The following is a 27,615-nucleotide window of genomic DNA, read 5'->3' as shown; positions in this document are numbered from 1 at the left end:
CTCAGCAAATGCAAATGACGGCAAGTTAACTTGTATTGAATTTAAATATCAAAAGAAAGTATAACACTTAAAAACCAGCGAGAAAATAATTGTTTAGGACAGTTCTTTAAGATGCAAACTTCGGCTGACAGCTACAAATGTTCAAAAATTTAAACATTTATGCAAACATTTACATAAATTTGATGTCACCAAAGGTGCACTTGGCTTGCAGAAGTACAATGTTCTCTCTCTCTCTCTCTCTCTCTCTCTCTCTCTCTCTCTCTCTCTCTCTCCCTCTCACCTTTGGGATCAAGTGAGCTGCAGCAGTTACAGTTGAAACGTGGGACAGGATCCTGCATGGGAGGTGGTATGGGTAAAAAATGAGATATTGTTATTATTCATTAGCTTGCAGTTGATCGATAACAATTCTGATTAAAAAAAAAAGAAGCTGTTAACAGTTATTTGAAACATGTGACATATACCAAGATCCCGTGAAAATGCAGTACCATTAATGGAAAACTGCAGCAGAGAAAATGAAACTCTAATTTACTGATAATTTAATGCATAGTTACAGTTACTGCTTTTTTTAGTTAATGTGCACAGACGTCAGTTTATTCAATAACAAGTTAACAAGATGGATTTCTGATCAAATTTTCCATAAAAAGCTACATAATGTATCCAATTTTCAACTTTCTTCCATGTCTCTATTTTAATGTCTCTCTCCTTTCTTGGTCTCTGTCTGTCATACAGATAATGTCTGCCAGGATGGATGCTCTTAGACAATTACCGTTTTAGCTGTTTAGTGGTCTTATTCAGAGCAATTTAAGTGTAAAGTGTAAAGGAGACTTTTAGCTGAGGAAGGTTTTTCTTTTCCCCTGCTCTGTGTCATTTTCAAATGATAGTACTAATGCACCAGGCCTATAAGATACACCCACCGCATCCACAAAAAGCCCATAATTATATGTCAGACAAGACAAGGCACGATTAAATGAAACATTGCTCATGTCGGTAAGTTGGGTTGTTGATTAGGCCATGATGGCACATTAAGGAGACTGTGTTTCAGCAAAGGAAAGGGAAGTGATTAAATAAGCAACTGCCTACAGTTGCTAGAGTTACGCATTATTGCTATTGACAGATGAAACTAATATTCTTGATTGCTTATTAAAATATAAAATTGTGATTTCCGTCATTATCATAAACCCGGACTTGAATATCACATCTGAAAAGTGGAACTGCTGTCAACTTTGGGAATCCTTATTGGCGCCCACTGAACACAGAATGGTCCAAATGATTATTTATGCATATAATAATATTACACTGTCTCATGCCTCCCTCGAACTGTATGCATGATTGCATTGTGGACATCCTTCATGAAAATGCAAATGAAAGGGTCAGCTGGTCAGGCTTAACAGCGTCTTGATATGCAAATTTGAGTGGTCAGTTGTCTCCAAATATTAAAAGGTTGTATGTATGTAAATAGAAGAGGAATATCGGGCCTGGCTCTTACTTTCTGAGGGTCCTGACGTTGCTTTGAACTCCATGCATTTGTAATGTTCTGGAGACAATCTCATCTCAGTTCAGCTGTGGCCGGCATCATGGAGTGTACAAAACAACAGGAGTGATGCCACAATGGAGAACAATACTCAAAGATTTTCAGTGATGGGATTTCTACTGTCATCGTTCAGCAATACCAAAACAATCAAACAACAAACGAAATGATCTAGGAATAATATTATCTCTTTGAAGCTGAAAAAACAATCATTTGCAGGTCCTCACATCACGCTCTTGTATCCTTCCATTTCTCTCACCTAGACTCACAAGGCTGTGGAAAAAAAAACCTCCCACGGAGTCACAGTGCAGCCTCACCTGGAGAATACACTGTGAGCAGAGGTCAAAAACAGAATAATTGGCCAGAGCTTCGCCAGTACAAGGCAGTCTCAAATGTCAGATTAGTAAAAGCTTAATTGTTTCCTGCTCTTTGCAGGAGCCAAAAGGGCAGCGGGAGCAGGATATCTGCGTGATCTGAACTAAATCAGAAAACATTTGGTCTGGCTCTTAAACCAGGAGTCTCAAGAAGGTAACACAGCACAAAATTGCCTTCTAGATACTATAGATTCCTTGCATCAACACAGACTATGTTGCAGCATATTTCATTTTCCTCTCAGTATTGCAGCAAAACAACACCAATCCCAAACTTTCTGCAACAAACATCACTCACGCAGCCTCGATACAAGCTGCAGCACACAGGGCACAGAGGCTCTCCCGTGCCAAAAGTTTCAAATGACTTAGCGAAGACTAGAAATTGTGCTGAAATTGGAATGAGTGAGTCAGTCAGTAGAAAAACCTTGCAGGTACACAAAAACATCTCATTTCTACTGAATCACCCTCATACTCAGGTTGCCAGTTGCCCGGGGCCAAAGATGCTGTTTTGCACTTAGCAGGTTTAGGAAAAAATGCAAACTGAGTGATTCCAGTGACTTACACTGCTGTCATGTGCAGAGAAAACAGCCTCATATTGACTTAATGTCACAGCTTTCTGGTGTAACAGAAGTGTAATGTAAGGGCAGTTTAGATTTGCTCCACGTGACCCAGATACCGAGGGGACACAGTGGCAAAGCAAGTCAGTGTGGCTTTTGTGTACATGTACACAAAAGCCACACTGCATGCGTGCACATACATTATGGCTAAATAATCCATGAGAGGTGAGTGACGTACAACTTGCACACTCTTATTCCACACTTGGTGGTCGTTAAGCATGGAAATGACATACCTGCCCATGTCATCTGCAACCTCATAGGGATGATTGAGTAGTGCCAGAGCCCTTATAAATATTCATTAGCCTTGATTATTGATGGTACGTGATTTACTTCCCCTCTCCATTCTGTTTTCAAGAGGTTTGAACTCTTGTTTTGCCATGTTCTTGGCAGCACAACACAAAGGGAGGAAGGACCATAATCAGCTGAGATGGGAAGAGGTGAATAAATTAGATGACATATATAAATTACATCGAGGGCTCTGGGTTTAGTGGGCCTTCAAAAAGTGGGAAGGAAATTGACATTCACTGTGAAGGAAATGTTTATTTTCCTTTTTTTCTCCTTTGATGTAGCGTGTATAAGCAGTAATGTGGTAAATTCTTATTATTGTGTGCAGCATAAATACAAGTTTCATTTTGCTCTTGTACAACAAAAACAAGAGAGCATGTTCCCGACTTAATCAGCCACTCAGACAGCTACTTTCAGCACTAGAAGCTGAATAAATTTTTGATTATTTTGTCCATGAAGAAACAGACAGCAAACAGGGTCAGTTGTTTGTTTCCATCATGATGATACAGCAGCTTCACAAACCCTGTTATTGCCATAATAAGTGGCACAGCTTCACCCCTCCCCACTTCATCCCAGAAAAAATCTACCTGGAATAGTCAGGAAAAATAAGGAGTAACAAATTTATTTATCCAAACCTATAATTTATTTGCAACGGCTTCTTCTTGAGAGATGGGTGGTGCTGCTCTTATGTCCTGGATTTGCATATTAAAGAAGCTGCTTCTGATTATGTTTTTAAAAAGCACCTGAAAACACACCTATTAACACTTTCCTTTAACTATCTACATTATTTATCCTTATTACATGACTTTTGTATTTTATTTGCGCTATTGTTTCCCCAGTTTTCATTTCTTGCACTGGATTTTTCTTATTTTAAACTGCTTCACTGGTTCTTGTTTGTTGTTTGTTGCATGTCATAATATAATCCAGTTTACTGCTATTATATTTTTGTAAAACTCACGAAGGCCATGTGTTGAAATGCATTTGTTTCAGTAAATAAAGTTCTTTTTCCTCCTTTTTCCACAAATGTTGCTGGAAATTTTTCAAGAACCCTTATTATGGCAATAAGACCCAAATGTCCTGCATGCCTGATGTCAGATAATAAACATGGTCCCTGTGTCCCGGCCCTGATATCTGTGCTGTCTGTATTAATACATAGAAACAGAGATTGGTACATACTGTGGCTATCTCTGCACTAAAGAGCAAAAGGACTTTTTCTTTGGAGCGCTGCTTGCCTCACAAACAACATGAAGGAACATCATGGACAACAATTTCTCTGAAGCCTTTCTCAGTAGCTTGGTAACTCAAGTTGTGACTATTTTTGGTAAGTGTGGGCAAGTGCGCCACCATGTGGGTCACACATACTATGACAGCTGATAATAAAGCCATATTTAAGTACATAAAAAGTCACATGATACTTTCAAACTCATATATTATTTATTACAATTAAATATTTTTCTTATATTACAGAGGTCCATTTGAAACCATACAAATAATCTGTGCTGTGATTAATATTTACAAGATATTCCCAAAACTCCATGCAAAGAATATGAACATAAATTCACGTCAGAGTAACCAGTGGTTAGGTATAATTTTTGTACACCTGGGAATGAACTGGAATTGATGTTTCAATACCCTTCTGTCTCTTTTTGGTACAAACAATTCATTGCGGTTTTTCAACATCAAATCAGCATTGTCTGACAAAAATAAAAAGGCATTTTGGAAGGTGCGTTAAAACAACAATAACTGCTTGTTCTCTCTGTGGAAAAAGCCTGGAATATAGGTTAATGGGAACAGGCACAGAGGGCCATGTAAGACATAGTAAGTATCACACATCTTCATTAAACATAATTAATTAGTTTGTTGAGTGATTCCTAAGGCCGCTATAAGTGGTTTCCAACTCTGGTCCAGAACACCTACGGGGAGGGAGGGGGGGTTTAAAATGCAGAACCAAATCAAACTGAATGCAGTGTGTACTGTACTGTACTGTACTGTATTGTGCTGTGTGGGTTGTACGTCCACAATCAATCCATAGTTCAATAAAGTGTTTCAGTCAGTGGAAAAGGTTTGTTGCTAGAGACTGAATACCTTTGGTTTACTGAGAAGGCAGATACAGACAGCAGGGTTGGAGTCCATTCCTTTCAGCCAGCTGACTTGGAAATTACCAAATTTCTATGATTCAGTGATGGAATCGATAAAGGACATTTTTTTTTAAAATAAAACATTTATCCATTATTGAGAACCAATGACACACCCCTTTCTGATCGAACAAAATTGAAAATGAACTGGCCCGCCCTTTGTCCAGGGAGTGAAGCGCAAGTAGGCATGAGGTTGGTATTTCAAGTTTGAGTCAAACCTGGGCAGACAAATGCGTCAAAACAGGGGTGCTGATCAAACATCAGTTTTGCGTTTCAGATCATCTGAACGAAAAGGTCTACAGACACCAAAGGGGGCAGTAATCCAAGATCAGCAGGCGAGGAAGCTTGCTAAACTCAGGCTGAGATCTTCAACAAGCATTTTTCTAAATGAAAGGCTGGGAATGTTCAATAAGGCAGCAAGAACAAGGGCATAGGCTAATGGCAAGGTAGGTTCTAATAATTGTACAACTATAGGTATTTAAGGGTGAAAAGGCAAAGCTTTACCATCTGAGGAGAAGTGAAAGGACTGAGGGGGTAAGACGAGGAGAACGAGCGGGCAAAGAACCAAGGACAGGCCACGGGACGTTTTGGTCCTGCAGATCAGCATCTCTGGTCACTTCGGTAGCAGACTTCGCTCAGACTACCTGAAATCCTTCCAAATACTCTGAGCGTGTCCTCAAATCTTCCAGGCGGGCTACAAAATTTTCAGCATTCATTAATAGGCTCCATTGGGAAAGCAAGCTCAGTCGTTACAGAAAAGCACAAGAATGGGTTTCGGATACTACTGCAGACGACTCGCACACTTTAGTTACTTCATCTTAAAGACAGTGCAGCTAGGGCAGGCGCAATAACCTCTACCTCCTCTCTAACCGGGAATGAAAGTCACTCTTCTATATCTCTATTAACCTCTTTAAAATCATCTTTTGAAAATAAATTATATGTTCTCAATACAGAAATAAATACATATCCTCTTTCAAACATAGGAATGAATCACCACAGATCTAAATGCTACACTGAATACATTTCTCACCATCTCATCCAGGAAGAAACAAGAATATAGGTGACTCACGGATGCCATCTGCCATGACACTCATCCAGATATATAAATGCAAATATACAGTTGGCTGACACAGAAATCAAATCATAACTCTGGCAAACGGCTATGTGAAAATAAAATATTCCTTAGCATTGGCATAACAAAAATCCCCTTAATGCTCGTCTCACTGGCCATTTTCACACCGCTAAACCAAACAAACAGAACTGTGCTTCAAGTGTGAACCGGGCTACAGCAGTAGAGTGCAGGTCAGCCTTACAGTGTGAAAATATCCACTGAGATCAATGTTGTAGCTACAGATGTGACAAATAATCTATGATCCTCTTGTAGAAGCTCAAAAGGACCTGAAGCAAAACTGTTTTCCTGTCCTCTGCAAAGGGCGAGTAGCGGGATAGCTAAAAATCCACCCTGCTGATGAGGAACTTCCTTGATGGCTGTATGCAGCGTGTCAAACATATCACATTTTCCTCACAGGCCGATGCTAGACAGGCTGGTGAAAATGGGGGGAAAAAAGCACTTAAAACAGCTTGGATGCAGCCTATTGTATTTCAAAGCTTGTCTGTCTACAGTGGCTTTTAGAGAACTGCATATTCCTATTTGATCCTTCAGATGGACACTGGGCAACTCTGTGTTACGGAGAAATCCAACGACAAATGTGATTAGGACTTCAGCCACTCAGAAATCTCTCTCATCTCCTCTCATGAGCTGCTTTGTGCCTCATCTTTTCGCAGGACGACTATGTCTCCAATTCTCTTTACCTGTTGTGTACAGCTGAGACGGTTCGTGTCTCGTATTCGCTTGGGAGATGGGGACATAATTCACATGTAACATCAACCAAGAGGCAGGTCTTTCTTCATATCTATTGAATCTCACATTTCTAAAGAGCTACAGTAGCGTTTCTACAGCAGAGTACGTTCCAGGTTCGTCACACAGCTGCTACAATACCAGAGAGCCATGTGGTGTATGGTAACGACCATTTAGACCGCTATAATAACCAATGTGACATTGATCAGGTCATTTCTCACAAATCCTAAATGTGTGGCATCTCAGACGAGAGATGGTCTCAAAACAAAATGCACTCATCTTTTGAAACTTTCGCTCTGAATGAGCCAAAGGGGCCTCGTATCTCTACGGCAGCACTTCCAGTTCCTCTCTCACAGAGGTAACAGGTAGGTAGGTAGCAAGTTAAAGTCATGGAAGATGAAACTCAGAGGACCAGAGTAGCATAATCTCATATCCTATACCGCATCTGTCACGTCCCGTCGGATGCTACTGCAGGTTCTTGAGGAGGCGTCCGTAGCGGAAATCGTAGACGTGTCGACAGACAAACACGAGGTCTGGGTCGACGCTGTCGGGCACACAGCGGTGGGTGGGCATGGCGTTGCCGACGGCGGGCGGCACCACAAGGGAGGTGGCACTACCACGCACGCCCTCCCTACGGCATTTTACCAAGGCACAAAATCTGGAACACAAGAAAACAATTCATCCAAGTGAATGACTGTGAAACTTTGAAAAAATAAAAATGTTTCTTATATATTGTACCTTTTATTACCAAAATGAAAACTTTTCATAAACCTAGAACCTGGGTAACATGGAGGTTTCCATATGCTGGGACTTTTGTACCTTTATCGACTGTATGCAGAACCACACTTGAAGGGTATGAACTGTATCTGAAAACAAACTTTTGTATATGCTTTTTCATTTCTAATAACCAAATTGGGCACCTGCTGAATACTTTCATTTCCCCAAATATCTGTACAGCCGTCCACCTCTTCATTAGTCGAATTTGCAGTTTCCATTGTTTTGTGGCTTGTATTTGCAGCTTGTTGTGTGGCACTGGTTGTGTTTGACGGCTGCCTTGTGTTGTAGCTTTCTCATGAGAGCACACCATTATGAGCTGTTGTCACGGCAATGCTTGACCAACCAAGATCGACAGCACTGCTGGCTCCTCCTAAAGGGTGCGTGTACTCAGGTTTGAGTGTAACCTCCTGAGCAAGGCTGAAATTTGGTCCCAAAAATATTACCTGTAACCGCGTTGTAGCCAATGGAAACATTTCTGCAACCCATGTAATAGTTTTCATGTGTTACGTTCCCTCAGTTGAAAAAAAAAACACAGAGATATAATCCTTCGATTGGAGATGAAACATAACAATCTCTCACGTTACAATGTGTTCTATGAGAAAGGAAACAAATTAACATGAGACATGCACTTGCATTCAATCAGTGCTCTTGTTCTTACCGACAATACTGTGCCAGTGTCAGGACATAGCACTTGTCTTCAATACAGGCCACACTGTTCACATCCTGGTGACGAGACGCAAACACCTCGTTCTAGAGAAAGACAGGAAGGGGGAAGGGTGTGTGTGTGTGTGTGTGTGTGTGTGTGTGTGTGTGTGTTGAGTGGGAGGGACAAAATCAGCTATCAATTCCTGACAAATACGTCAAATCAGCCTAACCATGTAATCCAACTGGACTGCCACCTTGTTTACATCAGACAGCAACATTCAACATGAAATATTCAGAGTACACAAAGACCCCTAGCTCTGAATGTATGTAGCTCTACAGCCCAACCACTTTCTTTTACTTGTGAAACAACAGTAAAACAGTGCAGCAGCTATGTACAAAAGTGGGGCTTAAAAGACTACATTTGCATGCTACACTGTATATTAATACTCGCGCCTCACTTTCATTTTCAGATACAGAGAAAGAACAACAAGAGGAGGATATCTGACTGCCTCCTCAGAGCCAAAGCTCTGTCACTGTTCTCACGCTGCTGCTCTGATGTGTTTTTTGTTTGTTAGTGCAGCCATGAAATGACAGACTTGATGTGGTTTATTGTTTCTAAAGATTGAATAAAGTGGTTTGTTCCTGAGGGAGATTACTGACAACAGGAAGCAAGCAGCTGCAGAACAGAAGCTGTTCCTCTAGGAAATACATCATGACAAACGGCAAACATGTTTGTGTCTATGTGTGTGTGTGTGTGTGTGTGTGTGTGTGTGTGTAAGCCTCTATGTCTGTTCCCACAGTATCGCCCGTTTGAAGCAGGTTTCCAGTTACTGAATCCAACACAAAATCTCAAAAGATTTTCCTTGAATCCCAATGTTGTAAATTTGATGTAAAATCACAGCAGACAGAAAAGCATTTTCAATAGAAGATTAATAAAAAAGGAATCCCAGGAATTAAGGAGAGACCCTTGGGATTAAACTGTAGCTTCTCTCACCTCACAATGCATGTTGGGATTGCGTCCCCCCTGTGTGTGTTCGGGCCGGTAGTACCAAAACAAACTCATCATCAACTCTCCTGAAGCAAAAGACACACAAACACACAGTTATTAAATGAAGATAATGTCACAACTTCAGATCTTCAGCGAGTCAAATCTGTCAGTGTGTGTCCCACCTGACTCTGGGTCCTCCCAGAAAGCTGAGATCTTGGCCACGTAAGGCAGGGACTTCTTCCTGGGTCCGGATCTGAGAAGAACGGTGTCTCTGACCCAGATCACCTCCCCGTCCCGCTGGACGCCCTCGAAACATTTCCTCGGCACCAGAGCCTCCTCTCCCTGGGGACGCAGGCAGCAGGAAACAATGACTTGTCTAGCAGCTAGAAGTGAAATGATGTGGGAAGCTGCAGGCAGAGCTTGAACTGAGCCTTTTGAACCCAAACTGCCAACCAGAACACAATGTGAAGCTGACCCCGACCAAAGCTGGAAAAAAAGCTGCTTGAACCTGACCACCACCAGCCAGAGCCTCATGACAACCCAGTGTTTAAACTGTAGAAATGTATCTTTAGGCGACTCAAAAATCGTAATCTACATAGTGCCTGATGCCTGCACAATACAATGGATGGATGGATCAAAATTCTAACTTTAATCCTTTGATGCATGAATTATGAAAGCCTGAGTCAAGATTTTTTTATGTGTTTTCACTCTTCTTAGGGCATGAACACTTTTGTGAGTCTCCATACTTCTTTAAGGATGCAGGACTGGTATTACCATGTCATGATACTAGTATTAACATGTTTTCAGCGACAAGAACTGACAGTCTCTGCATAAACCTCAATGTAGGGGGAGCAGCAGAGAGCATTCTAACAGCTGATATGCAGTTCCACCACAGAAACCATTGCATTTAGGAGAAAATGACTTTAAACAGCTGTCCACTGTAGTGACCGCTATGCACTAAAGGGTTAATATTAGGCTATAAAAACAACAAAAAAGGTTTAAATGTCACTTTAATGAATTCTTTCATGATTCCATGCCTTCAGATAATTATTTTGGTCATTTATTTAATTTGAAGTAGGAATAACGTAAGATCTGAAACCTGAAATCTGAAAATGCTAAAAATCTGACCCAACCTGGCTCATACACTTGAAATTTTTGTCCTGTGCAAACAGTTTGGGACGCCTGTTCAAGCTCGAGCTGTAGCAGCACAAAAACTGTTAGATGTGATTTGTGCTGAATGACTCTTGTGTCTCGAAAGAAATGTTCACAGTCACATTTTTGGCTGAAATTCAAAAATGCTGAATAAGCTCTGATGTGACAATGAGGTGGGTGTGATAATTCATTATAATTCATTACAAAATTCTCTCATGACAGTCGAGCTCAGCGACACCGCGTTTAATTACAACCTACACCCGTGGCTGCCTCAGAAAGCAGCACCGGCATGTCTTTGTCCACGTACCACAGTGAAAACCTCCTTCTCAAAGGGCAGGCCTACTGGCCACCAACCGTTGGTGGTTTTCTGGCGGCCGCTCTTCGGCTGCTTGGAAACCGCTCGTCCTCCAACGCTGGCAGGGCCCAGCTTCTGTTTCTTCTCCCTGTTGTGAGGGCAGACAGCTAAGCTGATGCTGCCGGTGCCGCGCGCGCCAGACCTCGACCCGCTGGGCGCCTTGGCACTCTGCGGACACTCCTTCGCCACCTGCAGGGGAGGCTGCGGTTGGCTGGGGTCTGACAGCGGAGTCTGAATGTGGGGCACTGATTGGCCGGCTGGAGGCACAGTGGGCACGGGGCAGCCAGTGAGGGTGCGAGGGTTGGGTGAGATGGGGATGGAGGAGGGGCTGTGATGGTCGTTGAGGGTTGATGAGAAATCCTCTGAGAAAAAGAGTGAAAAGGAAAGGTTATAAAGTAGATAGAGGAGTAGCGTGAAACACACACACACACACACATACACAAACCCGCGCAAACACACCCAGACATGTGCACACAGCCCTCTCAGGAGCGGCCCAATGAGTTGACCACTGTGATCAACAACTTTAACAAGGTTACATAATAAGAGACATGTACGACACTCAGTTGTTATTAGTTCCGCTGAAGCAGCAGAAAAACAAACAGAGCCTCTATTAAGGTCAATTAGAGCCCTGAACAGAGCAGGAACACACACAAACACAGATACACACACACACACACACACACACATATGGTACGCATCCCCACAAAGCTAACACAGAGGCTGCAAAACACCAGCTTTACAACACTAATAGTCCCACTCTCCTACGTGTGAGAGTGCAGGAACAGGTTCTGTGAAACATTTGTGGTCGTGACACACAGATCTCCATAATGATCTGTTTATTTCAGTGTGATCTCAGACCCCCGACTTCATCAGCTGCCTTCAACTCTGACTCAACATGATCGTTACCATTAGCAGCTGAACCAGTGGCAAACAGCTTTTAGCGTATGACACACTGCTCGTAACAATAGTGTTATTTATCATAATCAGTGCGTAACCACTGACATTGCATTAAAACAGGATTTTGGTAGCGGTGCAGAAGCTCTAGTTCATTAATACAGCTGTAGCTACTTCTTACTGATTAGATACAAGTCAATACAGAACATAGTTGATCTGTAAAACAAGAGATTTTCGCCAGACTGCAATGAAGTTTGACAGCACCAAGGTGGAGTGAAGTGTCTCACCCTTCAAAGCCTGACCTGATTTTAGCACTTTGAGACCAGAGAGAGAGAGAGAGAGAGAGAGAGAGAGAGAGAATGAAAGAGTGTTGATGTGTAATTAGTGCCGTTTAATGAGGTCATGTTCAGGTGTTTCTAACCATACACCCTTTAAACACATGCACACACATACACATACGCACATGCACACACGCACACGCATGCACACACACACACACACACACACACACACACACACACACACACACACACACACACACACACACACACACACACACACACACACACACACACACACACACACACACAGTGATGCTGGCATTGCCTCTGAGTTTCACTGCTCTCACTCGTATGTCTGACATGAATGCAGCGCTGTAGGAAAACTTGCCACTGACACTCAAAGTGAGCCTTTGCAGCTCATATCATCGGTTCATTAGGTTTCGGCTAACCGGGCCGAGTGCTCATTGTCTGGCAGCTTGTATTCAAACAGAGACAAAGGAGGTCTTGCCCCTTATCTGACATTTTTTGTTACTTCCCACTCAGCTGACATTCCAAAATAGGAGATTAAAAATGTCAGACATAATAACTATTCTAAGCACATTGTGCTCCTTTGGTAGACTGACAAAGGAGGTCATTTCAAGCACAATAACCTTATCACTGCCATCTGTTATTAGAACAATGATACTTGTATACATGAACGCTCAATACTCATGATTATTAGGAAATTACACAAGCCTCTTAAGACTCACCTCCACAATATCTGGTCTACTCCTCACCATCCAACAGACTAAATTTTTACCTCTGTGCCTCTGTACCATGATCCTGCTAGAATATCAGCACACACACACACACACACACACACACACACAGCACAGCACTTTTCACCCACACAGATGTAGAACCCACCAGCACTCGTAATTTATTTCTATTGTTCAGTTCAATTTGTTTTCTGTATACCTTCCGTATGGCAGACTAAACCATAGCCCATTCCCTACCAGTTTATCAGCAATTACAGTTTTAATTATCATTTTTATTATGTTTTGTTTTTCCTATACATCAGGTTAATACTGTTATTATATTGTACGCTTAAGCTATGAATTTATATCATAAAGTTGTATGTGAGCTAAAAGGTACACACAGTGTGGTTTGTCACTACTATAGAGCACACAATTAAACCCAGTTTGGTTTACATGACATGTTCTTCTCACACACCATGAGCACCGGGGCAACATATTACAGACGCCAATGCAATCAATGCACCTTTCAAAATATCCTAAAATAAGTCTTTGCCAATATGTTTTGAGGTAAGAAATGCATTTGACATGTTTATTAGGCCTCAAGGACACACAGAATGTGCTGCGGGGATAAAATGTGAATGGAAACAAAATCCAGGAAAATTACACTTGGTGCCTTTAAATAATTAGGCACGGTAGAGAAATTATAAACAACAAATACATAGGTCTGTACGTTAACTGGAGGAATATTTAAACACCACTAATGTCAAACTCACCTCTTTTAATGCCGTGGTTACATTTGCTGCAGTCTGTGGTGCTGAAGGAGCACCCTGTTCTAGCGATGGCAGGGAGTACGCCGGTGTAGGGAGAGTAGCCGTTGATCCTGCAAGGCTCTCCATAGCACGCTCCCACTGAGGTGCAGCAGTACACCGGATGGGAAATCCCTGTAGGTTGGGAACCGGTACTGGGGAGCAGCTTGGGTCTTTTGCCACCCCTTGGGCACAGCGTGATTGGGGGTATGGAGGTGGGTGAGGCATCCGGGTGGCTAAAGTGGACGTAGTAACCGGGGAAGCAGGTGTACGTGTGTGGGCTGATGGTTATGGCCGGTGGGTGGGGCGACTGAAGATGGTGGTGATGATGATGGTGGTGATGGTGGAACACCTTTGACAGTGAGCCGTCCTCAGGTTCCTTGAAGCTCTTCTCCCCCAGGAAGAGGGCGAGTCTGTGGCAGTACTCGACACACCTCTCCTGGGAGCAGCAGTAGCAGGGAGACACCTCCGTCTCGACCTGCTCCTCTTTGATTGGTTTCAGGGAGAGGCCATTCGAGGAGCTACGACGTCCTTGTTTGTGGCACTCCTGCCCCCCTGTGGTCCCCTTCCACAGCCCCTCTGGATCCATAGCCTTCGTTCTAGACAAAGTACAGCATTTCTGTTTGCTAGATCCCAGCTGGGATTGGACTGGATCCTCTGTACCCTGTTTTCCATGCTTCTCGTCCTGTTTGGGATGGGTTGATCTTTTGGTCTGCATTGTTCCCCCACACCCAGCGTCACAGCTTATCTTGCTCTGTGACGCTGCCGCTTTCTCGCTCCCACTCTCCTGCTTACAGTCCAGCTTTCTTTGCCGTTTGGTTCCATATGGGGCACTGGTGAGTTTGAGCAGTGTTGCAGCAGTGAGCCCTGCCTGACGTCTCGGTGTCGGGGTGAACAAAGCCAACCAGTCAATGTCAGCCGCCGCCTTTGCCTTTGATCTCTTCTGTTTTTCAGGTCTTTCGCTTAAGTCCGGTTTCCTTTCTGTGGGAACCTTTTTGGTTTTACGTGCTTTGTGTTTGTCTTCACAAGCGGCGGCGGCTTTACCAGAACTATCTTTAGCGAGACCCTCATCAGGAGGCTGCTGTTTCCTCATGAGATTTGATGCTAGAGATGTGTCTCTGTAGAGCAACAAGCTGTTGACAGCCTCTGCATTAAGAGAGGCCATTCTCCGCTTGCGAGGCTCAAAGATGGCTGGGGGCAACATGAGTAAGGCGTCTGATTGCTTGATTTTTGGTTCCAGTGCTTGCTGATTGGTTGCAGAAGTTGTCCTTTGTCCGGATTTGTCACATTTGGTCCTTTGAGAAGAGCCAGAGAGCCGCTTCTTTTTGACTTTTACACTCTTATGCTTCCGAGCTCTTGGTGCATCCTTCGCTTTACCCATCACCCCTTTCTCCTCCAGCCGGGTGAGAAGGACACAACAGTCCAGTGCATCTCCATCACTCACTGCCAGTGTCTTCTTCCTGCGACGATATAACTCTTTCTTCTCCTTCTTCCCCTTCTTTTTCCCCCCTCTCCGCTCAGTCTTTCTCTCTTTCCCTTTTTTCATCCCGCCTCCTCCCTCCTTGCTTCCCCTCTTCTTCTGGGGCTTCCCTCGCTTCACTGGCTGGTTCTGCTGAGCTCTGACCATGGTCTCAGCACGAGGGAGCAGATCCACCACCTCTTCATCCACACGGTCCTGGGGCCTACGATGGTGGGTGTCAGCTCAGAGAGGCCCTTTGATGGGCATCATTACCTGGGCCCATACACACCCTGGAGAGAAATACAGATCACACACTTAGCTGTGAGGTTTGTGCACAGTGGGATGCATATCAAGGGTTTCATTCATATACACACATATCCATCATGGCAAATTTTTGTGACACACACTTTATTACACAGAACAGATGACTCCATTTTACAAGCAAGTGACTCCTAACTTCAAAATATTGGTCAGTGTAGGAGAGAGGGTGTGTTTTTTAGTGATTGATATTTAATTTTGGAACTTTTCATATGGACTTTACTCTTGTAAAGGCCTTGTCCTCTTGGCAGACAAGGCCATATAATTCACATTTTTACAACCTGTTTCACTTGTTTCACCGCCAATAACCAGACCAGATTGATAACCCCTACTAACTTCTCTATGCATTTCACACATCTGTACGTACACAGGGGTTAAAGTACGAACCGAAACACACTCCACATATACCGTTTGCTTGAGGGCTTTTGTGGCAACAGAGTAGGGAATAAATTTGGCCCTGGGATGCACATTTGCTCTCAGCACTATGCCTTGAATCATTTCTTATATCTGCTGTGCTTTCAAATGGCTCTTATTAGGATACTTACATTGTGATATATGAACTAATTGTAGTGTAACTGCTCTATATTTGTTTTGTTTTGGATTAGACCTGTGGCCAGATTATGAATTATCATTGCTTTTTCATCGCTTGTATCAATGAAGGCAATTTTTCAGCACCCTGAGCCCATGTTTGAACAGATTAATGACTCACACAAACCATTAGGAGACCAATATTGCAAGAATTTACACTCGCACAACTAACATGCAGAAGAACAGAGACTACATGAAGCATTTATGTTATGTGTTTAACATCTGCCATGACTGATGCTTATAAAGGTGATTTGCATCTTTTATTCACAGTGCCACCCGGATTCAATTTTAGCCATGGCCACAGCCTCAAGCTGATCCTCCTTGAGTGATGTGGCTAACCAAACAGCTGGTAATTGGTTTAAATATGAAAAGTCCACAGAGACCTTTTCACCCTGAAGGGGCGCATATTTCAATTGCCTACAAGGTCAAAGGGACAGCTAAATCTTCCCAATTACACCGTGGTCTTAAATTAGGGAAGAATTTTCCTTAATTTTAACTTCAATTGGGGACACATATGCACATACACAGCGCCGTAATCAAATGACTCATGAATTAATCTTTATTTCAGCAAATTTGGTGGTAGGAACACTTGTCACACAATAGCCTCTTCAGTTTCCATGTCAACAGGCGCCGAGTATATCAGGACATCTCAGACGAAGGACAAGAAGCTTTTATGAACTTCTGTAATGCCTATGAGTGGAAATGCAATATCATTTAGAGTCAAGGCTCCCTGCTTTGTCATCTGAAAAAAAGAAAAAGGAAATCTCAACAAAGGAAAACTGGTCAAGTAGCACAGGATTCAACCAGCAGTGTCCTTAGTGCAATGTCACTCCCGTGTGCAGCATAAAGACACAGATCATTCTTCCTGCTGGAGCCCTAAAACACAATTATGCTACTTGACCCCCAAGAAGTATCTTGAGATGGATCTCTATTAGAAGAAGTGACACTCAGCCAGAAAGCTATTGAGCTTTCACATTCAGCACACTCAGAATTAAGTAAGACACACAAAAAAAAATCATACTCAAAAAATTGCTGATCAATACAGTGATACAATATCCTTTTTCAGCACAGACAACACCCAATATAAAAACTTCTGATACTTCTCTTTTTTCTCTCGTTGCTTTTCCACACAGCTGTGACACCAAACATGCAGGTTTTTTAACCACTGAGAGTGAAGCAAAAAAACGCGTCAAAATGAGAGTGATGACGAGTTATGACTCAAAAATGTATGCAGATTGTGGCAGAGCTGTTCTGGCACTGCATAGTAATAAGTGATTCATCTCATCGGCCAAGTATTTACACGACTTCACCTCATCAGCAAGTGTGCGACAAATCTGCTCTTCCTCTGGTGTGCCAAGGCTAGAGGACCATAACCTGAAATGTTTCTTCTATAAAATACCTCAGTTACAACTAACAGACAGTGTGGGTATCTTCAATCTTGTTTTAAGGCTATCAGCTCTGTCACCAACAACACACAAATGTGCAAAGTCCTGTTCTTTTGGATAAGCAGTGGTCTGTTTCAGCATTTTCTGTCTCTTATTAAAACTGCTGAGAACATGCTCGGTGTGAGTGGTACTATGGTCTAAAAATGCACACCTAGCTCAAGTCTGAGGTGGACAGCACTATCTCACTGGACATTTTCAACCATCTCATAGCTCAGTTCGCCCTTATTGCCAGCTGACTCAGTGAACCGTGAAACACAATCCATGAGAGAGAAATTTAATTTCCAGATAACAAGAGAACAGAAGGAGACTCGCATTGAGTTTCTGTCTATGGTTATCAAATCAAGTTGCTTCATTTGAATAAGACAAACATTCACAAAGGAAGGACAGGGGCTCGCTGGAAAACACTGTTATTTCCCTCAGCAAGAGCTGGGCGACACGGGCCAAAACAAATATCGCAATATGTTTTTGGTAAAATGCCTAAATAACAATGTTGCAATGATATATTTGGGGGAAATATAAACTGTTGGTGCTTTCACACTGTTGAGAAAATGACCTTGGTACACATGCTCGTGTGCACGTATGCATCAGCACACACTCACACACACACACACACACACACACACACACACACACACACACCATAGTTCTGGAAACTATCAAGTCCTTTAAGATTAGATCTTAAAGATAACTGAGAGAAGAAAACTCATCATTCATTTAAAAACCTCTGAGGTGCTGAGGTTCTTGAAAACTTCATTTATTTTTGGGTGCTTTGAGGAATTTCTATATTCTAATTTTACAAGATCCTGGTGGCCTAAAATGTATATCTGTATCCATATCAATATCTATCTACATACCATATACATTTTGGAAATACATTTTTAAAATAATCTGTTCTTTTTTATTAGCACTTCATACATTTTGGGTTGTGTGTTGTTCACATTAGGGTGAACAGTGTGTGTGTCTTTCCATGAGTGCTGGTCACCTTTAAGATGAAATACTTAAGATGAAATAGCCTGAATAAATGTTAATAAAATCTTTTTCCTCATCATTTTTGTTAAAACATGGTCAACACGTGATGTGTATGGCTCCTAAGAGAACCTGTGGGGAATCCTCCAGTTTAAGACTAAAGAGGCTCTAGGTGACTCAAGAAAGAAGTCCACATGGGGAGCTGTCAAAGCTCTATTTTGTTATATTAAAAATAAAAGCCTCATTTCTACTTGGACACGCTTTGCCAAATATGTGGTGTGAGGTTTTGTCAGAGAACCTTGTGTGGATACTATCCTAAAAGAATTTTGGGGGAAAAAAATCTACCAAAATTAGGACAAATAAAATTTTGAAAATAAGTCTGGAAGCTGAAATCAAACCAAATATATAATATCTTATCTTGATTACAAAATACTCAATTTCCAGTACAAGTTTCTGACATAGGTTCACCAGTTTTAACTGAAATATTTTACACCTAATGCACCGTTGATGGAATTTTAACTAAATTTAGTTTCACACACATGAGAGGACAGACAGGGCTTTAAGTGAGAAGTGGCTGCATACAGTACACCATACACTCCAGGAGGTGATTCACAGACAAAAAACTAATTCAGAAGAAGGGCACGCATGGTTTAGACTAGGCATCTCTAGTAGTCATGAGAGAGAGAGCCCCGAGGGAGAAGGAATCTGCTCTCTGTGCTGTGTGTGCAGCTTCAGATAGGGGCATATCACCAAGTCCACTTTCGCACAGCAAATCATCAGTTGAACAGTCCTAGACCACCATCACCAGCAGCACTAACACCCTTCAGCAGCACCACCTCCACCACCACCACCACCTCCACCACCTCCACCACCTCCACCACCACCACCACCTCCACCACCTCCACCCCTCACGACCATGCAGTTTCAGCCACCACCAATTATAAACATCCGCGTCCACTTACTCTGATGGCCATACAATTATGATAAGCAGAAATGCAATTAAGGGCAGGGTGATGCACATTATAATCAGGCTGCATATAAACAGACTATAGCCTCTAGTGGAGCTGAGACTTGGCCATGGTGGTGGACAGTGAGATCTGACAGCATGCGGTGGTGGTGCGGGCTGTAGGTTATGATATCAGAAGTAAAAACCTCACCGGGACGACGCGCAGAGCCTAATACCAGTCGATCAAACGGGGATTTGGAGCGGGTTCTGCCTAACATCAACATCACCAGAAGCCCATATAGCCTAGTTATTACAAAGCAGTCCAAGCCGACGAACCAATAATCTGCAACTGTGACTGGAATTACAGCCGCGTTGGGTTTTGAAAAATCATCATTACCTTATGTCCCGTTGAAAATAAAATCCCGTCCTGCTTCTGATGGCCAGTTTCTACACGATCGGGCTCTATGTCGACCTGGGAAGCGATCCGTGGACCAAATAACCCACTATAGCTGGAGACATGGCAAATCGGTGAGCGGTGACCTACTTCCGAAGTGGCATGCTGAAGATAATATTCATGCGCTGCATTCGCATTGGCGAGACTGCCTTTGCACCGGGACATCCCTAAAGCAAAAAAATCACCGTCATATTCCTATAAAATTCCTACAGGGGACTTGCCATTCTCATGTGGGGATTTTTTTTAAACGCACTTTACTTTGTATTTTTGATCTCTCGTAGCGCCACTGTAACAATCGCAGGGACTTGCAATCTTGCTGTGATATTTCCTATAGTAACCCGCTGAAATGTATTATAGGATTACCATAGGTCGATCTCAGCTGCGGTCTTCAGAGCCCAAACAGCCCAGTGGAAATTATGAAACTTCCCCCAATCTAAGTCATTCATAAAAAAAAAAAAAAGGTCAGGAGATGGGATCATCCATAAGCGATCAATCAATAGTGATGCACTCTGCAGGGACTTCATTTTTTCCCTTACGCAAAAAATAACGATGGTAAAGATAGGCTTGAAATATCACAGAGGAATATATGTCCTGATAGGAATATTAGGCTAAAATAAGAAAAAAAAAAAAGATAAGCTCACCATAAACCCACCACATGCATACTATGAGTCTCTGTTGGAAGATTAAAGTGATTTTTCATTTGAGTGGACTGACAGCATAACATAATAGAGGAATGTACCCGTCTAATTAGGCCTATTTACTGTGTCCTCTTCTCTCAATGATACATGGAATCTAATATTGCTGATGAGCGATCAATCAGCCCTCATCATTTCATAACCCGCTGCTTAGGAAATGGATAAGATCAGCCAACAACTGATTTCCAAAGCATGATGACTACTCGGGTGGATTTACTTGGTATTAGACTGAATCATGCTTCATAATTACGGCCTGCAAAAACTACGAAAAAAAAAAAATGTGCACCAACAAACTGCCACTAAGCGAAAGTTCATGCTTTGACAACAAAATTATTTGAAAGCCATTATGTTATCAAGTTGGCATCTATTCACAATCAAGCGTAATTGGGATAAATGCTAATTGTCCTCATCTATATCAGCTTTACAGTGTGTAATTAACAGCTGTAAACGAGCTGAGTGTGTAACTTAATGAGGCGTGAGCACTGGGGAAGCTCAGGGAGTAGACTGCTGAGAGCTGACCTGCGATACACACCACAATGCTCTGCAGAAAAAAACACACACAGCACCAAGCAAGCAGCAGAAGCCAGCCTCATCTCTTCACCAAGTCGCCCAGTCAGTAGTTCACTATAAATCAGCCTCACTCACACAACGCTGGGGTCTAAATCAGTGAAGACAAGCAAATACTAATAGTACTAACTCACAAAATGAGGTTTGACACAGCAAGGGAGTGTCATTAGAAAATTACTGATTTTTTTTTTTTTTGTGTGTGTACTTTATATTACCATGCAAGTCATGAAAGTCAATTAGGTTATTTAGCAGATATCAAAACAACTTCTTAGCATGGTGTTAATTAAGCTCATCTTGCCCAGCCCTAACACACACACACACACACACACACACACTGAGATGCTGAGCACCTCCTTCAAACAACTTTAAAGACTTGTTTGAGGCATTATTTCCCTTGGGAACAACGTTTACGGCTCTAAGTCGGTACACCGATCCTCCTATGATTTCCAGTCACCTTCCACCAACACAGTGTATCCTGGCGTTCGGTCTAATGACATCTGCTGACATTTACTTCAAAAATAAGGCTTCACACATGCCAATGAAAGCAGTAACCTATAATTTATCCCTGTGTCCTGGGGTCACGTTAAAAATGTGTTTTGCCTTACAATTATAAATAAGGTCAGCGGTGAAAAGGAAAATGATGAATAGCCATGATAAATATTCCAGGGGGGGACACGGAGGTCACGAATAAAGTTACACTTGACAGGCAAACTGAAAAGGGAAACTGAGGTGATCTTTATGACCTTACACTCAGATACCTCTATATTCAATAAAAGAAATAATAATTTTCGTCAAAACCAGCTTGTGTGACTTTTATATATGAATCACAGATGAATAAACTGAATGAAACCAGTGAGTCCTTCATTCACCGGACACATTACCGAGGTGACGGCTCTGATCAGATGTTTGTGGGCAGCGGGGTGGCGTTCAAAACCCCATGTCAGCAAGCATGCACCCAGCCCAAGTGTCTTTGAGCAAGACACTGAAGCCCTTAGCAGCTCCAGGGCTGCCGCTCTGTTGCTGAGCCTGACCTCTGACCTCCCTGCAGAGGGGGCAAGGGAAAAGAGTTTCCTTGCAAGGATCAATAAATTTCACTCTGGCCTCCAACAGTGTAAAAAGTTGCCCAGTTGTATAGCACACCATGTCCAGCAATAAAAACACATCTGTTTACACTGTAAATTCAGAAGATGTGACATGTGAGGTGAACTCAATTGCAATAGAAAGTAAGATTTTTTAAATTTAAAAATGAGTATAAACTCTACTGTTATGCTAAATATTAAAAATTCAAAGACAGTCAAGGTCTGATAGACTCCTTTACACCTGTTTTTTATGTCTGTCCTGGGTCTTCAAATGACAAAATGGGTCAAATGGGGCGAAGGAAATAAAATAAAATAATTAAGAAGGATTAGGGGTGTAATAGTTCAATAAACCCACGGTTCGGTTTGTATTGTGGTTTTTCAGTCACAATTTCGGTTTCTGTTCAGTTTGTTTTGTACATCAGGGAGATGAAAACCCATTACCGTTTCTAATGATCTCTGAATTTTGTTTTATTTGCAAAAACAACTCTTCTTTTAATTCAGAGATTTGGAATAACAATGCGAAATCAAGAAATACTCTTTCAAAGGCAAAAGTCTATACTAAGACTATTAACAAAACATAAAAACAGTCTAATTCATTAATTCATCAGCTATGTGTGTGGTTGAATGGCTCTCATAGTGGATGTGTTTGTAACACTGCACTTTGTAGGGTGTACTGTGTACTGAGCGGCTCATTTTTTTATGGTTTGTTTTTTTTACGGTTCAGTTTTACACCCCTACCCAGGATGCAATCGGCCACATTAAGAAAAAAAAGTGTGATTTCAGTGTATCTCCAGCCCACAGACATCGACTCTGTAAGTGGAAATAAACTTACGTGATCACAGCCAAAAAGGAAAAAACTGAGAGAAAAGTCTAACAGGTGGCAGGCAGCTGGATAACACCATTTAAACTGCGAGTACACTCTGCACGGGGAGCAGCCAAGGTGAGCTGTTTACCCTCAGCTTCAAGGAACGACTCACTCAGTTTCCACATGTGAGCCGCAGACACATTTTAAGGTGCGGCATACATGTAACCCAGTTAGATCATCCAGTCTGAGGCACTCTTTGGACACGAGGCATGTTGATCACAGGTGTAAATGGGTCTGTATTTTTTAAAAAAAGTTAATCTCAGCTGTTATGTGATCAACTGTATGTATATAAATTGAATTGAATTTTTTCTTAAAGATTGTTTTTTGCATTTCTGCTACAGAGAGACAAGAAAACATGGTAGAGAGAGCGGATGTCATGTAGTAAAGGGGCAACATAGAAAAATCAAATCTTGACACTGATCATGTCTATTTAAAAAAAAAAACAGAGTGAAGGAAATACATTTTTGGGTTAATTTGTACATTTTAAGCAGATTTTACGCTGTGAGACTTGATCAGCAAAATTTTTGCACTACATTTACAAATTGGTAGTATCACTTGCTTTGTTCCTAGAAACACATTTGGCTAGGAGAGCGTCTGAATTTCCCTAAACTGCAGAGGAGCTGTAGACAAGGCTGACTAGAGAGGGTAGGATTTTTAAACCCTGAGACAAAAAAAAAAAAAAAAAAAGCCAAAGCTGAGACACAGATGATGCAAAAAGTGTGTGAAAGTGAACATGAGGATGAAATGCCTATTTGAAAGCTCAGTATAGCAAAGTGCTGCATCGTCAAAACACAAGTCAAAGACAAGAGCACAATATCAAGGTTATAGAAAAAGCAAAACAATGGAAAACCACACTTTGGTAAGTTTGCAGCACTATAAACCAGGCGGTAAACTGTTATTATTTCTTGGCTTCAGAGCGTGCCCTACAGATCTGGAGATGACAACCCGGCACCTCGGAGCAGAGAGGAGACAGGACAGGAAGTGTAATTAGCTGCTTCTACTGTTCCTCTTCAAAGAGACGGGGCAAGATGCCAGGCAGTCTGACTGGCAGAGAGGGAGAGGGAAAGAGAGAGGACAGGAGAGCAAGATCGAGAGAGAGATAGCGATGAAGATGACTGAATTCAAAGCAGCAGAGAGGACGGGGAAGGTGGAGATGGAATCGAACACCTCACATCTCGTCGAGCAGAGACAAAGTCAAACTTCGCAGGAGCCACAGAGACAATTTTTCACTTTCAGGCTCTCGAGATACAGATGTTTGACACAGCCTTTTCAGAGAGATCAGATGAGAAAAGGTGGCGGTGGTGAGGGAGGGGGGGTTAAGAGAAATAATGTGTGCGACAGACAGAGGGAGGGACAAGATTGAGAGTGATGAATAGAGACAGCACAGAGAAAGGGAGACGGAGAGAAAGTGAAACAGAGAGCGATAGAGACAGAGAGAGATTGTCATCATCATCATGAACAATGACTCTCTGATGGGGGAGGCCTGTCGCTGTGTTTCCAGCCCAGCTGAGGAAGGGAGGAGGAGGAGGACGAGGAGGAGGAGGACGAGGAGGAGGAGGTGCCCGCCTGCCTGCCTGCCTGCTTGCCACAGTCATGCTTTTAGCATCTGCCAAACTGAAGGACACTTGGTGCCATGTGCTTTTCAGTGGAGGAGCCTGACGTTTGTCTATCACAGTGAGGGCTTCTGTTCTGTTCTGTCCCAGCCAAACAGGATTTAACCCCCCCAACACACACACACACACACACACACGTGCATGCACATAAACAACCCCAGTGTGTGATAACTGAGCAAGGAGTGAGACCCCGGCTCTAACCTCCACATCTCCTGCAGCTGTGGGCTGACCGACAGCTGACGCTGCTCTGTGGCTCTCTGTTCCCCAGCTCCTTCCTCCCCACCAGTCCTACCTCCTCTTCTTCTATGTTTCCATGAAACAGACCTGCAATTTTCACAGCTGTGTCTGCGGCATTTTGCCAGGATGGATGAGTGAGAGAAAAGAGAGAGAAGAGAGACAGAGAGAGAGACATACAGAGAGAGAGAGAGAAAGAGAGAGCAGGACGGCTGGCTAATGGCTTTTAGAGATCTGGGCTACAGAGGAACTTTGCTAATCCTGAGCCCCTCGAGACTCGCTGCTCGCTCAAAGCAGTGAAATATTCAAACAACTGAAACTGTTTGAGATACCAGAACAAAGCTCTTTAATAATACGAAACCTACAAGTACACCAATTCCAAGAAGTCCACTTAGTGCATGACAGTTTCAAATCAGAGCAGCAGCGACACTCAAAACAACTAACAACATTTTTTTCTTGCATTCCGGCATATTTTGGCTCATTATATCCTGGCAGTTTTGACATCTGAGATCCTATTTATTTTACACAAACAAAGATGCTGACCATTTATAGGACAACAGCCACGCAGACACAAGCCTAATGCAAGCCTGAACTCAAAGTTATCTGGAATTAACAACGGCGGTCTCCTGCAGCTGAATTTAGAAGAGAGCATGCAGCACATCGACAACTGACAATTATGCAAAACAATAATACTGTTTTCCACAACCAGCCGGAGTGGCTTTTAATCAGATGACTTCCAAACAAATATGGTGTCGCTCCCAACCCAATGAGCAGCCCGGGTTCCTGTATGATCCCCAGCAATAATATCAAACAGCGCTCGGTGGGGTGCTACAATGAGGATGATGCTGTGCTATTTTTGCAATGTGTTTCAGGAAAAGGGATTGGTCAGAATACTTTTTTTCCCCATGTATGTTTACAAACAACTTCAACTGGCTCTCTGATTCTTCTTCTTCTTATTTTGTCCATATATAAATTTATTTTGCAGAAGTGGCGTCACTAATAAGAAATTTTTCTTGGTACATGAGCTGGAAAATGAAAACCTTGAATCACTGATATGTGATTTTAACATGTGCTGCTTACAAGTTTTATATCCCATTCTCTTTTATTCTAGTAACATCTATACTAATCTATTGTATTCTACTGTATCCCAGTGGCCTGTGTTGTGTGCTGCCTTGTCATCCAGTCACATGTGGCCTGTGTCTGAGCAGGAAGTGTGTGTCTCTGTTGAGACAGCAGGCAGGGCGACAGGACAGTGTGCCTGGATGACACGACACAGGGGGAGAGATGCCTCTCCATCCCTACTACCCACATCCTCCGGGCACAATAGGACGCTTCCTCCGAAATAATGGGATTATATCCAGGATTTTGATCCAGCTTTACGCTTCACGTGCGGGGATGCACTTGTATTCAGCATGCGGCTCTGTTCAGATATCCAGACAACAGGCCTGTCATGGTGGGCTGTGGAGAACTGCCTGCACAGAAATACAACCATTCCCTCCAAAGCAACAGCTCTGTCAGGCATTTTTGGGGGGGGCATTTCTGCCCATTGATGTCTTTATTTGTACCAATCAAACACCATATATTCATTAATTTACCAGGCGATTTATATTTCATGCCCTAATAGTGATTTTATCTCAAAGTCTACTTTCCAGTATTTCTCTGCTTCAGTAACTCACTTTTAAATTAAAGACACTATTTAGTCCAAATGCCTTTTTGGCTATAAAGTGTATTTAACGCATAGAGAAACCACTGCGATGTTCCTAGAGTGTCTCAAGTGTTCACTTGTAAATTTATGATGACTTTATAGTACTTTTTTACAATTTCTTACTGTATCACTATAACACACATATCGGTTTTGTACTTTTGCTGCGATATTCCAGTAGTATATCTGCAGTATGGGGATCTTTCATGCAAGCTCATAATAATTATCCTGTAACTGCGGGGCAGCCACGGCATGAACCTCGCACTGGAGTTGATAAAAGCTGCTTATGAGACATTTTCAGCGAACACAAAGACGTGGAGTCACAGTCGAGCAGGCTGTACTCACCATTTAGGCAAAAAAAAAAAAAAAAAAAAAAAACAGACGTCTGTGCCACCTGCACAAGTTAAGGCAGAAATAACAGAGAAGCCCAAAGTTGCTTTTGGGCTTGTCGAAAAACAGCAGTAGGCTCTGTTTACCTATCTATAATTGAGCCATTATCCCAGCCCGTGGAGTCTTATCGGCTGGCTGGAGCCTGACACTTTCAGTTTAGTCCTCTGCCTGCGAAGCGATCTGAGTTTGAAGGTTGTTTCTCTTACCGCCGCGTAGCCTGACAAATAAATCCAGAGGCGTTTAGAAAAGGAGGATCACTTCCACGGGGAGAGAGGGTGATGGGTCAGGTGTATGGTTCCCGTAAGTGAAGGAGGAAAAACACAGTGGAAGGCGACTCATGTTGAGTTGCGTTGATCCGCTGAAGCTCTCTTTTTTTCCTCTCCAAACTGCGCTACTCCATGCGCTACGAGTAAAAAAAAAATCGCCCGTCGCTACACTTGAAACGATAGCATTAGTTGATGAAATGAACCGAGGTGTAGAAAGCATTCAGCCGCGCTTCAGCAAACTACGACTCACTTAAGCATGTTTTTACATAACAGCATCATCCGCTTTTTATGTTGACGCATCATGTTGCGAAAACATGGAGTTTCTTAAAGGGCCACGGACGCACCGTGCACATGTCACCGTGCCCCGGCAGCCCCGCCGCGGCTCAACGGGCCGTTTGCACCGACTTCACGTCCCGGGAGCCCCGGTCTCATAACACGACTGAAGAGCCAAGTGTGACCGCAGAGTCGCCTTTGGTCACGTTTATGTTTGAGTGAAGCAGCTGCTGTCTGACTGGCAGGCTTAATAAGGAGCTGCTGTTGCTTCGTTTAGTCCAGATTTAATTAACTTTGGCCTGTGTGCTTTTATGTGACTCTGTTTG

At 42.7% G+C, this 27,615-nt stretch overlaps 1 protein-coding gene across 4 annotated transcripts; it reads right to left on the bottom strand.

Moving 5' to 3' along the window:
* Positions 1 to 4,213: 4,213 nt before the first annotated feature.
* On the bottom strand, positions 4,214 to 27,307 carry bahd1 (bromo adjacent homology domain containing 1). Of its 4 annotated transcripts, none has more exons than XM_030044429.1 (7): positions 26,706 to 27,307; positions 13,397 to 15,178; positions 10,664 to 11,073; positions 9,387 to 9,546; positions 9,211 to 9,290; positions 8,230 to 8,321; positions 4,214 to 7,452 (listed from the first exon to the last, which is right to left on the bottom strand). In XM_030044429.1, exons 2-7 carry the CDS (start codon positions 15,054 to 15,056, stop codon positions 7,260 to 7,262), a joined length of 2,595 nt encoding a protein of 864 aa, XP_029900289.1. In that variant the 5' UTR covers positions 15,057 to 15,178; positions 26,706 to 27,307; the 3' UTR covers positions 4,214 to 7,259. The 4 variants fall into 4 exon arrangements, with proteins under 4 accessions (XP_029900289.1, XP_029900291.1, XP_029900290.1 ...); XM_030044431.1 differs by having other exon boundaries at positions 26,837 to 27,307; XM_030044430.1 differs by having other exon boundaries at positions 26,957 to 27,307.
* Positions 27,308 to 27,615: the final 308 nt, after the last annotated feature.

The sequence above is a fragment of the Myripristis murdjan genome, chromosome 22 (assembly GCF_902150065.1).
Source record: "Myripristis murdjan chromosome 22, fMyrMur1.1, whole genome shotgun sequence".
NCBI lineage: Eukaryota > Metazoa > Chordata > Actinopteri > Holocentriformes > Holocentridae > Myripristis > Myripristis murdjan.
This window is presented reverse-complemented; position numbering and strand designations above follow the sequence as displayed.

Excerpts from the sequence above, each read along its gene's own strand:
- bahd1 (XM_030044429.1), bottom strand. The coding sequence starts at position 15,056 with ATGGTCAGAGCTCAGCAGAACCAGCCAGTGAAGCGAGGGAAGCCCCAG. Across the intron at positions 11,074-13,396 it reads TAACCACGGCATTAAAAGAG|AGGATTTCTCATCAACCCTC; the intron begins GTGAGTTTGACA and ends TCTTTTTCTCAG. Across the intron at positions 7,453-8,229 it reads ACACTGGCACAGTATTGTCG|ATTTTGTGCCTTGGTAAAAT; the intron begins GTAAGAACAAGA and ends CTTGTGTTCCAG.